Source organism: Phoca vitulina, unplaced genomic scaffold, assembly GCF_004348235.1.
Source record: "Phoca vitulina isolate PV1807 unplaced genomic scaffold, GSC_HSeal_1.0 scaffold76, whole genome shotgun sequence".
Lineage (NCBI taxonomy): Eukaryota > Metazoa > Chordata > Mammalia > Carnivora > Phocidae > Phoca > Phoca vitulina.
Window position 1 is genome coordinate 5734995 of NW_022589779.1, and position 13422 is coordinate 5748416.

General features: G+C 35.8%; 1 protein-coding gene across 1 annotated transcript in view; it reads right to left on the reverse strand.

Moving 5' to 3' along the window:
• Window positions 1-13422, reverse strand: part of ZDHHC17 (zinc finger DHHC-type palmitoyltransferase 17) — a 92620-nt gene that overhangs the window by 52770 nt on the left and 26428 nt on the right. The window contains exon 3 of the mRNA XM_032393700.1: window positions 7452-7574. Coding sequence (XP_032249591.1) covers window positions 7452-7574 — 123 coding nt within the window. The remainder of the gene's footprint in view (window positions 1-7451; window positions 7575-13422) is intronic.

A 13422-nucleotide genomic window follows, 5' to 3' on the forward strand; every position in this document is an offset into this window, starting at 1 on the left:
AGTAATTTTTTTTTAAAGTTACAAAAAAGAATAGTAATGCCAATAACAATCATATAAAGAAGGCAGTCAGAGAACCACAAAGACTTGGATCAGAGCGCAGCAGCAGATAGAAAGTTGTAGAATAGGCCACTTAGTCTACTATAGGGAGAAGCTCAGCTTTATGAGCTTTACTTTCCTCACAAAATTACTGTAGATTAAATCAAACAATATATGTACAAGACTTATAAATTGTAAGTATAACACAGAGGTTCTTTACAATGCCTTGTTATACCTTTAAAGCTGTGTTGCTTTAAAAAGGAAGAACCACCTCATTGCTTAATATATTAACATAATAACATCTGATATCCTCTGAAATGAACAGGACCTAGCTGCTTACCATAATGTTTACTTTGGATTGATCAATGAATGAATCTTGAATATAAATGATTTCAAGCCTTTGATGTCAAATGCTTGATGGTGAATATTACTGAGATTCTTAAACTGTTCTAAGTGATTACTGCTTCAGATCACTAATGCATTTACTTCTAATGTATACAGTTTTAAACATTTAATATACTCATACTTACATGCCTGATGCAGAAATTTATTGCTTTATGTATCTGTTAAATTGGTGTTTTTAAAGTATTATGTAACAAAGGGCCAAACTCCACTCCATCATGTAAAATAGTTTAAAGTAACGTAACAAAATATTTCCAGACTAAAATATTTCCAGTCCAAAATATCAAAGACATTAGTCTGAACACAAACATTTAACTATTCCTAAATTCTTTCTTAAGGAACTTGGTAGACATTATATAATAGTTGAAAATGGTTTTTTGAGCCCAAAGAGAAGTATAGCTCAGCCAAAGAACAACTTTGATAAGAGCTGCGATGTTTTTTTAAGGCAATTTTATTACCTTCTCTATAGTCAACATATTTGTTCCTGAGTTATTTTTACTCACATTTCAAATCTTTGCTAGGGCTATAGTAATGAATGATTTCCAGACTGGTTCTAAAGTACAACTTTTTTTTTTTTTTACCCCCACAGGGATAGGAGAATTTTTTTTCCGCAAACTAAAGAACAACTTCTATCACCTTTTCATTGTAAACTACTGGAAGGGAAGTACTAAATTTTTACAACATGTTATTCTTTATAGCTGTAAGACCCTAGCTCAAAACCACACAATTCTGAAATGATCATGTAATTCTTATTTTTAAACTCAAGCCTCCCTGCATACTACAAGGTTATCAAGGAATGTTCCTGTAGGTACCAATTAGTGATCCCTAGGTTTTGAGACCAGATCATCAATGAACAAGAGATATCAACAAGTATCTGAAAGATGAAAAGTAAATAGTTAAAACTCAAATGTCTCCAGAGGGGGACACCATTGAGAAGCAAACCAGAATATATTATAAAACCCTAGAAAGACTAAGGGATTAAAGATAATTGTTACCTCTGTAGAATGCAATGAAAAAACTAGAGTATAAACAGAAACACTGGTTCAAAGTTAATAAAAATTGCTGAAAAAACTGTTGTTTTGTAACTTATGTTCTCACTGAAAGTTCAGCATCACAAACAGGCATTTTAGTGACACTGAAACAAGCAGCTAACGCTGCTAGACAAGTATTTCTTTGTGTACTGTAATGTTCAATCTTAAAATGTGACTACTCAAAATTTTAATATTATTGTAATAATAACTCAAACTCTTCAAGTTCAGATTCATTCTTATGTCCCTAAGCTTCATTGTATGATGATGATTTCTGGCTCCAGCCTCAGGCTCACACTGATTTCAACACTCAACCATTCGGCATTTGCTGAAAAGTGTATTCAGTGTACCTTTACCAGAGAAATTTGAGACTCATGGAATTAAATCAGAGAACCATATGAGACACTATACTGAAAATAGCTATTCAATGAAAGTTTACACTCTAAACAACAACTACAACCCCCGGCTCCTCTCCTTGTTCAGGTCAGCTGGCAGACATAACTGAACTCCTTCCCACAAAGAGATCAGAAGATTTTTCTCTAAGAGACACTGAACAACCCCAGAGAAAAATTTCTAGAAACAGATATTTGGGAGGTTCCTGTTATGATCTAAGTTCTACAACTTCCAATCAGCTTTGTTATGTCTCTCCTAAATATGACCAAATAATCGAGGAAAGTTTCAAATATGGAAGGAGACCAAATAAAGAAGCCTAACATAAACAGATAACAGAGAAGAAAAAAGAAACAAAACAAAAATTACAATTAATATCCTCCAAAAAGTAAGAGAAGATAATATACTCATGATATGAAGAACAAAATATTTTCTTAAAAGGGGGGGCGCAGAAATCAAGGGAAAAAAATGCTTGAAAATTGAAAATGAAATAGATAAAATTAGAAATTCAAAGAAAGGATTAGAAGATAAATTACATAAATTAAGAAAATCTCCCCAAAGTACAACAGCTATACTAGGAGATAAAAATTACTTGGTATATGAGGTGCCTGGGTGGCTCAGTCAGTTGAGCATCCTACTCTTGATTTCAGCTCGGGTCATGATCTCAGGGTTGTGAGATCAAGCCCCACGTGGGGGTCCAACACTCAGTGCAGAGTCTGCTTGGCATTACCTCTCTGCCCGTCCCCACCCCCCCACCCCCACTCACACTCTCTACCTCTCTCTAAAATAAATAAATAAAATGGAAAAAAAAAGTACTTGGGATGATGATAAGAAAAAGAATCAATCTGGTTGGTTTCAGTATCTGAGTTCCTGGGGGGAAAACAGAGAAAACAAAAGTGAGGCACTCTTGAGGGCACCATGCAAGAACAACTCCCTAATCCAAAAAAGCAAGTTTCCAGAAAAAGTGGCCATTTAATGGCCATAAACTGGATTTAAAGTAAGTCAATAAATAAATTAAATAAATAAATAAATAAATAAAGCAAGCAAGCAAGCAAGCCAGGCAGCCAGCCAGCCAGCCATATCAGTGCACAATAACGTGAGCTTTCACAAAGTCAGGGATAAAGAAAAAAAAAATGTAATGTTCCCAGGGAAGAAGAATAAGCCACACATACAATGTGTTCTCATAAAATTTTAAACTCAATGTTTTAACAAAGCCCCATATTCCTTAATAAAGCTTTGACTTGAAATCAAACTGAAATCAAGTATTATTAGTTACTCTTGAAGAAGAATCCTAAGGTAATAAGAGATTACTGAAGACAAGAGCTTGAGATAATCTTTTCTATTTTATTATATTGGGGGAAAAGCTGAGAAATAAAGACTTTCACTTGAAAACATTAGAAATACAAACAATCCAGGCTAAGGTGAAGGTCTCCTCCTTTCCATATTATACTTACTTTATACCTTATCATCATGAAAGTGACCCAACTACTTTGTTTGCAGTAAGTCCCTTTAATATACCCTGATGGAACAGAACTGTTAGAAGAGACACTTCTCTATGGATCCCTCACATTCCCATATGTCTTGCTAGGTATATGAGTAGAATGCAAGGCCCTGACCACTTTTACACAGGTCATTCTCCGAGTTGTGTTTGTATCAAACAACCTTGAGAGATGAGGTAATGTCTCCCTCTGGAACAAAGAGCAAGCTTGCTCTTATTATAAAAGCACTGAATTCCCCAAGATGCAATACAAACCCACTATGTGTGCTGTATCCATCTGGATAACCTCAAGCCACTCCCACAGGACCTAGGAGTATGAGGGTCCTATGCAAATATGATGTTCATACTGTTTGCTGTGCTATGGATATGCTATAACTTTTAAGCAGGGGTGTAATTCCAGAGTCAGCAGAAAAAGTAATCTTGAGGCTATGAATACCAGTTGTTATTGGAAACTGCCTTTACTCACCATGTTTGTCTTAGGAAAGTAACTTGCTAGATTATGCATTGTGAAAAATTAAGTTTACCTACCTGAAGATATAATACGCACAGAACCGATTATTAACCCACTCCACAATTACTGACTTTCTTCTATAACCTCACTAGTTCACAAGTGGCTTGGAACATTTGTAAGGCAGGCAGTATCAAGTCTTTTTGTCTGTATTTCTCACTTCAGACTTCCCTCTTTATTTTTAAACACAAGACAAATGGAAATTTTTTAACCAACAGGATCTCAATAGTAATATACAAATTAAGAAAATAATAAGGTAATGCTTCAAAATTCTGGGAAAACTATTTTTAATCTGTAAGTCCATGCTCAGCCAAATCACCAATAAGGTGTAAGGGCAGAAATGATAGTAACTTCAAAACATTTACCTCCCAAGTGCTCTGTCTCTCTCAGAAAGCTATCAGAAATTGTGCTCTACTAAAACTACTAAAACCAGGTAGCAACCCAAAAGAGACAAAAACCTGAGATCCAGGAAACTGAGACCAACACTGAAGCAAAGGGATTTCCCAGAATAATGGCAAAGTCTCACGATAATGGCTGCATAGTAGCTCTAAAGAACAAACAATCTGGGTTGGAGCAGAAAAGTGGAGAATTCAGGAATGATTTCCTCTATCCCCCACCTCCAAAAACGGAACAGATAAATTAGCTGATACTGTTTGCATACAGAGGGATTTTATACTTCTAAGAGTATGGGAAGAATTAGTTACAACATAGGGAAAGTTTTAAAAATGAAATAACTGTTACTTCAGGCAAAAATCAAAATTCCACAAGGAAAAAACAGATAATCACAGAACACTTCGGTACTTAGCACTGAGAATTTATATACAACAACTTAAACTTTGCATGGCGATTTAACTAAAACTATAGTAGAGGATGGAAGAATTATTAGTGGTGAGGAGATCTAGGACATCTAGATATCCCAAAAATAGAAAGTCAAAATATAATAAGTGATAAATCAAGAAATAACAGCATAAAAGTTGGCAATATTTATTAAAATTCAAAATTCAGCTTTCTAACTTTTTTACTCCTATAAATTTTACAGATATATATAAACATAGCAAAATGATATGTGACCAAGATAACAATTACACCAGTGGTTGTTAACGGTAAAAACACCAAAATCAATCTAAATGTCCATCAACAGGAAAACCATTAAATAAATTAAACCCATATAATTGAACATTATATAGCTGTTTAAAAAGAATGATGCAACTCTTATTTGTACTGACAATGAGAAATCTTGAAGGTATATATTTAAATGAAAAAGCAGAAAAAATGTTTGCTGTCATTTTTTTCTAGATAAATGTAGCAACATAAATATATAAAATAAAGAGTAAATACTGAAAGAAACAGCTCAAGGGCTAAAAATAGTTATTTCTGGGCTACAGGACCGAGAGGGTGGGGAGGGACTGCCATTTTCCATTGTAAGCCTTTAAGTACATTACTATTTGAGTTTTCAAAGTGTTTATACACAATTTTGATTAAAATAACACTAACTGAAAAACAGAGGTTGAGAAGGTTAGATCATTTGAATCAACTCTCCCATTAAAGAAAACTAAAAAAGGTCAATGAAATCTAAGAAACATTTCCTAAAAAGTAAAACCTAAGGAGATTAAGAGCATTAACCAGGCCAAGATTCAGGAGAAGGTTAAAATCTGGAGAAGTTAGAAAACCGCTTGGGCACCACCTGCCCTAGAGATAATTTGCTGATACAGAAGAGTTGGCCAAGAAGCAAGCTAAACAGGCAAAGCAAAACAAAGGTTGGGACCCCAAAAGGTTATACTGTAGCAGTAATTATGAACCAGAAGTAAACCTGGGTCTAGCCTGGTCTTCAGCCACCTGAGAAATCCAGAAAATCTAAAGCCTTGAAATTAAATTAAAGGTGGGCCTAGCAGAAACAAAAGGAAATCTCATCTTAGGCCTCAAATTATTCAACAAATAATTTTCAAACACAACGTCTAGTACATATTTAAAGATAATCAGGCACAGGAAGGAACAACATTAACAGATACAGATTATCTTCTCAGATACAATTATAAAGTAACTATATTTACTATATTCAAGTATACAAGACAAGATTGAAAATTTCAGCCACAGATGATTTAAGTAATACAGGTTTGAAAAAGATAAATGATAAAAATTCTAGAACCGGAAAATAAAATTAGGAACACATTGAAGAGATTTAACAGCAGATTATACATAGAATAAATGAACTGGAAGGTAAGTCAGAAGTTTCCAGAATGAAGCACACCAAAGGACAGTACATACAAAAGAGAAGAGACACAGAGTATACAATGAAAAGGTCAAACAGACATTTAACTGTAGTTCCAGAAGGAGAGCAAAAAAAAGAATGGGGTAGAAGCAATAGTTGAAGAAATAATAGTTGAGATTTTTCCCAGAACTGATGAAAACATCAATCCAAAGAATTAAGAATTCCTTGCAATCTCATTCAGGGTAAATAAAAAGAAATCCACACCTACTTACATCATCATGAAACTGCAGAAAACCAGAAACAAAGAGAAAAATCTTAAAAGCAGACAGGAAAAAAAAAAAAAAGCCTTCAAAAGCACAATATTTAGACTGATTTCTCAATAGTAACAGAAGCCAGAAAACAGAGGAATGTTATTTTCAATGAGTAAAACACAAAAATAAAACAAACAAAAACTGCCAACCTAGATTTCTATACCATGTGAAAATTTCTTTCACAAATGAAGATGAAATAAAAACATTTTCTGACAAACAAAAACAGAATTAGACATCAGGAGACCCATTACCAAAGGCAGAGGGAAGGTCAGACAGACAAGAATAAAAAAGGAACAAATAAAATGGAGATATGCTCTCTGAAGAAAGTGATTACCTGCTTAACCTTCCTTTAGTATTCAAAAGGGCAATTTCTTTTCCCTAGCCTTAATATCCTAGTTGTCTCTAGACTCTGTATGCTGTACTTAAGTGCACATCTGCAGCTAGTTTATTTCAGATTCATGTCTTCATCTGAAGAACTTATGCCCAAATTGTCAGAGACTGCTAAACTAGATTTACTAAGACTTCCTATTACCCTGACTCTTGCTTATCTAACTACCTCTTATTAATACTAAGCAAGCAGATTAGCAGTAAGTAACAAAAATCATTTACACTTAATATGTATTCATCACTTATGCTGGCATGAATACTTAAAACAGATTATTATTACCTATTATTTTGGTAACCCCTCCTTTCTTTTGTAGCTTTTCCCCCACAGAATTCACATTTTGAATGTGAGCTGCAAATTATACTGCTGAAATCCTGATTCCAACTTTTATTAGCTGCATGTCATCGGTAACATATTTAATCTATTTATGCTTCAGTTTCCACATCAGGAGGACAGCAATTATTATTTCAAGAATTAAAATTAAAGGAAAGATACATGAAAAAGCACTCAGCACAACACTTTGTACAAATGTGTATTCAATATATGTTAAAAACAATTTTCAGGGAAAAAAGGTACACAGAAACTACATTTTAAAAGCAATGAATTTTAGAAAGTATTAACTTTTATAATTATTTGTAATAATTTTAAAATAAATAATTACTTTAAAATACAGAAAACACATACTTGACTAAATCTATTCTGTTATTGATGGCAGCCCAATGGAGGAGTGTAACATTTTCTTTGTCTGGTTGCCGTACATCATAACCTGCTTCCACCAATTCTCGGCAGCGTTCATATATTCCATATCTGGGAAAGAAAGAAAATATGAGATCGTTACTACTATTTGACAAAAAATTTAAAGCTGAAAGTAACATTTCCAGAAAAAAATAATGCTCCATTTTGATACCTGGAAATTATTTTTTTTTATTTATTTGTCAGAGAGAGAGAGAGAGAGAGAGAGCACAAGAAGGGGCAGCTGCAGGCAGAGGGAGTAGCAGGCTCCCTGCTGAGCAAGGAGCCCAATGTGAGACTCGATCCCAGGACCCTGGGATCATGACCTGAGCCAAAGGCAGGTGCTTGACTGAGCCACCCAGGTGTCCTGATACCTGGAAACTAAAATGGACTTCTCAAGGTAAAATGTTACTTTAAAAATATCAATATTCCGGGGCAACTGGGTGGCTCTGTCAGTTAAGCGTGTGCCTTCGGCTCAGGTCATGATCCCAGGGTCCTGGAATCGAGTCCCACATCGGGCTCCCTGCTCAGTGGGGAGCCTGCTTCTCCCTCTCCCTCTGCTCTCCCACTCGTGCTCTCTCTCTCACTCTATCTCAAGTAAATAAATAAAATTTTTTTAAAAAATCATTATTCCAACAGCTTTTACTAATCCAGTTAGTAAAATTTTTAGTTTTAAAGGTCTCATCTATAAGAATGCAATATCTCATCAGTTGGAAGAGAAAAGGATACCAGAAATAAAATGTCTAGCGATTGCTTGTTTTTACTAATATCACCACTTATTCCACAAAACACTTAAGGCTGCTTATAAAAATAATAAAATTATGTTAAAAAATATTAAATCACACACACACAAAGAAACATGTTACAAGAGCTTATCAATGATTTTAAAAATGAAAAGAAGGATGCTTCCCAAGCTTCAGGATTCTTTGTTTACAAATTTAGCTTTGATATTCCTGAGGGCAAATGAAAAAGGATGTGTGGGGCTGGGAAGCAGGGTGGGTAGGGGAAGAGTCCTGTGAGTTCAAGCCAATGAGGCAGAAGAGAAAGTATACTGGGAGAGTTCTAGGAAAGATGATTTTATTTGATAAAGAAGAAAGGCACTTGTGAAGAGCCTGATCCTTTCCTCCCTTTCAGCTTTTGATCACTGTGTGGCAACATAAAGTTTTTAAGCTTTTTACTATGGAAAATTTCAAGCATAAGCAAAAATGGAGAGAGCAGTACAATAAACCTCCAAGAATCCGTCATGGAGCCTCAAGAACCATCAACTTTATTCTAAACAAAATATATGGTCCTTGGAAATATGAGACACAAAAACAAACTTAAATGAGCTTTGACTATATTTGTAATTTCTCAGAGTGGTCTCCAAAATGGGGAAGGCACACCAAAGGGTGGGGCTGGGGGACATAATGGGACTTTAGAAGCAAATATTAAAACATACCTGTACTCATGGTGTAGTTAATAAACTAAGCTTCACACAGCCTGCACACTGCTGCCCTCACGGGCTGTGTACTATGTGCGTACACACGCACACACACATGCACAAGGCAATCAACCTATGGCAAGAGCAAGAGTTCCATGATTCACAGGAGATGACGGTGGTACCTTAAGTTCTTTGTTCTTTTTCAGAAAGCTGCCTACATGTGCCTAGTGAAGTGAACTAGACGTATTACCTTAAAGAGCAGAATCTACCTCATACTTTAAATGAGAGAAGTGACAAGTAACCACAAAAATCATTTTTTAAAACTTTATGTATGTATGTAATCTCTACACCCAACGTGGGGCTTGAACTCACAACCTCGAGATTAAGAGTTGCACAATCCTCTGACTAAGCCAGCCAGGTGCCCCAAAAATCTTTTTAACCATACAAAGAAGTGAACTGCATTTTCCCTTTAACAAAAGAGAAAAGTATATCAAATTTACTGCCTTTTGGGGGGGCAAGGGCTTGGAGTGGTAGTGATGGCAAATGAATACACAGTATACTATCAACCATATATTCAAATGGGTAAAGACAGTCTGTTCCCCTTCAAGGCAAAGGGGTATTGTAGACACAGTGAGAAAGTAACTACTTTTACTTCAGAAAAAAACTTGCTATAAAGAGAGTATTTTTTAAAAACTGTATGCTGGGAAATGTTTACATCATTATATAATGTAGTTTCTGAAAGATCTAAATATATCACCTATAAAAACCTCATGTGAATGCACTAAAATATTTTGAAACAATCTTGTTAACACCTGCAAACCCATTTATTATAATTATAAAAATACCAAAACCTGAATAGTTTGCAAGAATACAAGGTAAAGTTCAGTAAAATATTTGCCTAGTGAGTAATGCTGAAAAAGTAATTACTATGACTTAGTAAATGCAGCATATGCTGTAATTCTCCCATCATGTAATTATGTATTTTTGTGAGGTTATCTTTTTTCCAGCAAAAGAAAATCATTACAACAAAGTAACCAAGTAAAAAAAATTTAGGATCAGATTCTGTATCATTATAATATGAAATATTAAACCATCTAAAATAATAATGAAAAGTATATCTAATTACACTACCCTCACTATAAATAAGATTTATGAAAGATATTAAAGACCTAAAGAAATATATATACCAATTTCCCCCAGATTGATCTGCAAATTCAATGAAATTCTAATTAAAATCACAAATGAGTATCTCACGAACTTCTCAAGTAGAACCTAAAATTCATTTGTGAGAGTAAAAAGCCAAAAATAGCTATGACAACTGTGAAGACTAAGAAACGATTAAAACAATGTGGTACTATACAAGATGAAACAAATGAAAGAGTATTTAGAAATGGACCAGAGTGACGTCAGCATCAGAGTAGAATAAGACATCCATCGTTTTGTCCCCCTTCCAACAACAGTAATTTGGCATCTAGTCATGGACAAAAGTGCCTCTGTGGGAGTTGTAGGATCCAGTACCACACTCAAAGGGAGCTGAGAAGTCTCAGCCACCCACGTGTTGGGTAATAGGCATACAGACTTCAGCCCAGCCACGGATCCTGCAGTGGCCCATGAACTGGCTCCAGTCCTTCTTGACAGTGGTCTGGGAACCCTGTACAACACTGTCTTAGACAACCACCCACAGATGAGAAAACCATTGTGGAAGTCCAGGTTTCCAGAGGAGATGTTCTACCACATTATTGCAGAAAAGAAATACAAGTTTTGACACAATGAATAGGAGTACCAAATAGTGAGCTACATGACTGGGGGGCGGGGGGTGAGAAGGGGCTAGGAGAGCAGCAAGACAGGATTCTGGAGAACATTAAGGGGACACAAATCCCACTAACTTCTTTGTGAACTCCATCAAAATACATAAAGAATTTTACAAATCAATTACAAAAAGACAAAAGAACTCAAATGTTTGCTCAGGAAGAAACCCAAATGGCCAATAAACATAGGAAATACATTCAACACCATTTGTAATCAGAGAAAGACCAATCAAAACAGAAAACCATTTCACAACCATTAAATTGACAACAATTATTAGTGTGACAAAACTAGGAGTTAGCAAGAAGTAGTCAAAGAAGAACTCATTTCCTGCAGGTGCAAGTACAAAGTGGTACAGCCATTTTGGAAATCAATTTGGCAATAGTTGGTAAAGTTGAAAGAACATACTGAAGCCAGAAATTCCACTTGAGGAGAACTCTTGTTTATGTACATAGGAAAACAGGAAAAAGGACATTCATTGACGCAAAGTTTGTTATAATAAAAAAGTACTGTAGAAACAATTTTACGTGTCCCTCAGTAAGGAATAATAGAATAATACAAAGCAGTTAAACAATAAACTAGGTCCTTATTTGTCAACACTGATAAATCACAAAAGCTATAGTTTTTTTATTTAAAAAAAAAAAACAAGCTGTAAAGTGATATGCAGAGTAGAATACAATTTATATAAATTTTAGGCACATATTACAATGACATATTTTGTTTGTAGATGTTTGTAGAAATAAATGTACAGGAATGTTCATGAGAATGATTCACAGCAGTTTCAAGAGAGCTTTCCTTAGGGAGAATGAAGAGAGCACATTGAGCAACCTGTAGCAATTACAGCAAAATGTTAGTAGCATCTGCTTAATCTGACAGTTATAGTCTTCTCTATACTGTAGAATTGAAATGTTTCTTAATTTAAAAAAGTGTTTTTAAAGGTAGAAATTACAGACAGCATACTTTTCAAGAAATAAAATAGAAGAGTATGTGAAGTATAAAGAAAGGTGGTTATTTTTTTCTTAAGATCAAAGATACTGGAGTCTATTTGCTGATGGAAATGATGCATTTGGGTGAGACAGATTAATCCCAAATGAGTGAAAGGAGATATCAAAAGGAGCAGTCTCAAAAGGAAAGATGAATGTAATGCAGTGTAATTTGTTTGCTAAATACAGGTGGCACGATGTGCTCTGATTTTCGACTATACATAACATTCAAGAAAGTAAGAGGGCCACCAGTGAAGTAAGGACCTCCAAAAGTTTGTCCTTCCACAAAAGTAATGAAAAAACTGCCAGAAAGTGTCAAAATCAACTTTTTCAGAACTCTGGGAATTAACAAAAGGCGTCCAGCAATCCAAGGAGCATTCAGTGAAAAAAACAGCTGAATTTCAGTAAGAACAGAGAACTTTGTGGTACTTTAACATACCATAGTACCAGCCTCTCTGCTTGAAAAAATGTTTGTATTCCTGGTACTAGTGTCACCAGCTAGACCCCAAGACCTGACCTCTTATTGCCCACCTGCTTGAACTCACTGACCTTTGTCCCACATTTTTCCTTAAGCTCTTCTTTCCAGCTATCTCAACTCAGGCAAATGGAAACCGAAACCCCCCTCAAGTGATAGCGACTGCCCTGACAAGACCACTAGCTGGCCCACACCACCCAGACCAGTTCGATTCTAACCCCCGAACTGCATGGATGGACTATGGAGTAACCTCTAGAATGACTGACAACTACCTTTATTCATTATAATACTAAAATCTCCGCCCAAAGAGGAGCACAAGCCTCATTTACATAACATACAATGTATGCACAGGCATGTTTCCTTTTCCTTAAGGCAAGTGTGCAACCTTATACCCACCTCTACATGCAATGACAAGAATCCCTTTTAAAATATTCATTCATCATAACCCTACATAAAAGGAACCCATCCAAACTTGCTCAGGGAGTCACAGCTTTGCAAGTTATTCCCCATGATCTCCTCACTTGCTGCAAATAATGTTTACTTGTGCAACAACTCCACCTGGTGTATCTGTGACTCACCAAGAAGTGAACTCACATTGGTTTGGTTACACTAGTAACTAGTAACCAGAGTTCTCTCAAAGCCTCATTCCAAAAGAGAAGTCATTATTTGACCTGTCTGGTGGTTCCCAGACAGGGAAGAGTCCACTCGAAAGGTTCATCTATTGAACCTCACTTAAACTCATTAAAAGCTTCACCTTGGGGGTTGTTTGTCAAATGTTTTAACATCACAGCTGCTTAAGAGGATGGGTGACAGTTGGGTCCAACAAGAGACAAAGCAAAAACCTTAAAAGCAAAAGCTGAGGAATAAGATATTCATAAGGGCTTTGAAAAGCTCAGACATATCCCTGGAAATCTAGAAGGCCATACACAAGCTTAAGGTTGTGTGCACATGTTCAACAAAGACCCAGGAAGGCCCGAAGCTCTCAGGTCTAATTGACCTTGAGGTTCTGGGCAAGCAAAAAGCGAAGGCTAAGGCTCTAGTAAGCTGCCTGGCAGAGTGCTAAGTGTCCTAACATACACATACATACACACACACACACACACACACACACACACACAGTTCCTCAACAAAGATCAGGCCTACTGGTTGTAGGGATTTAAGAAGTTTCTGTCCAGTTATTTACTGACCACTACCTAACTGAGCAGAGGCTTCAGTGGCCACACCATGACAAAAATACAG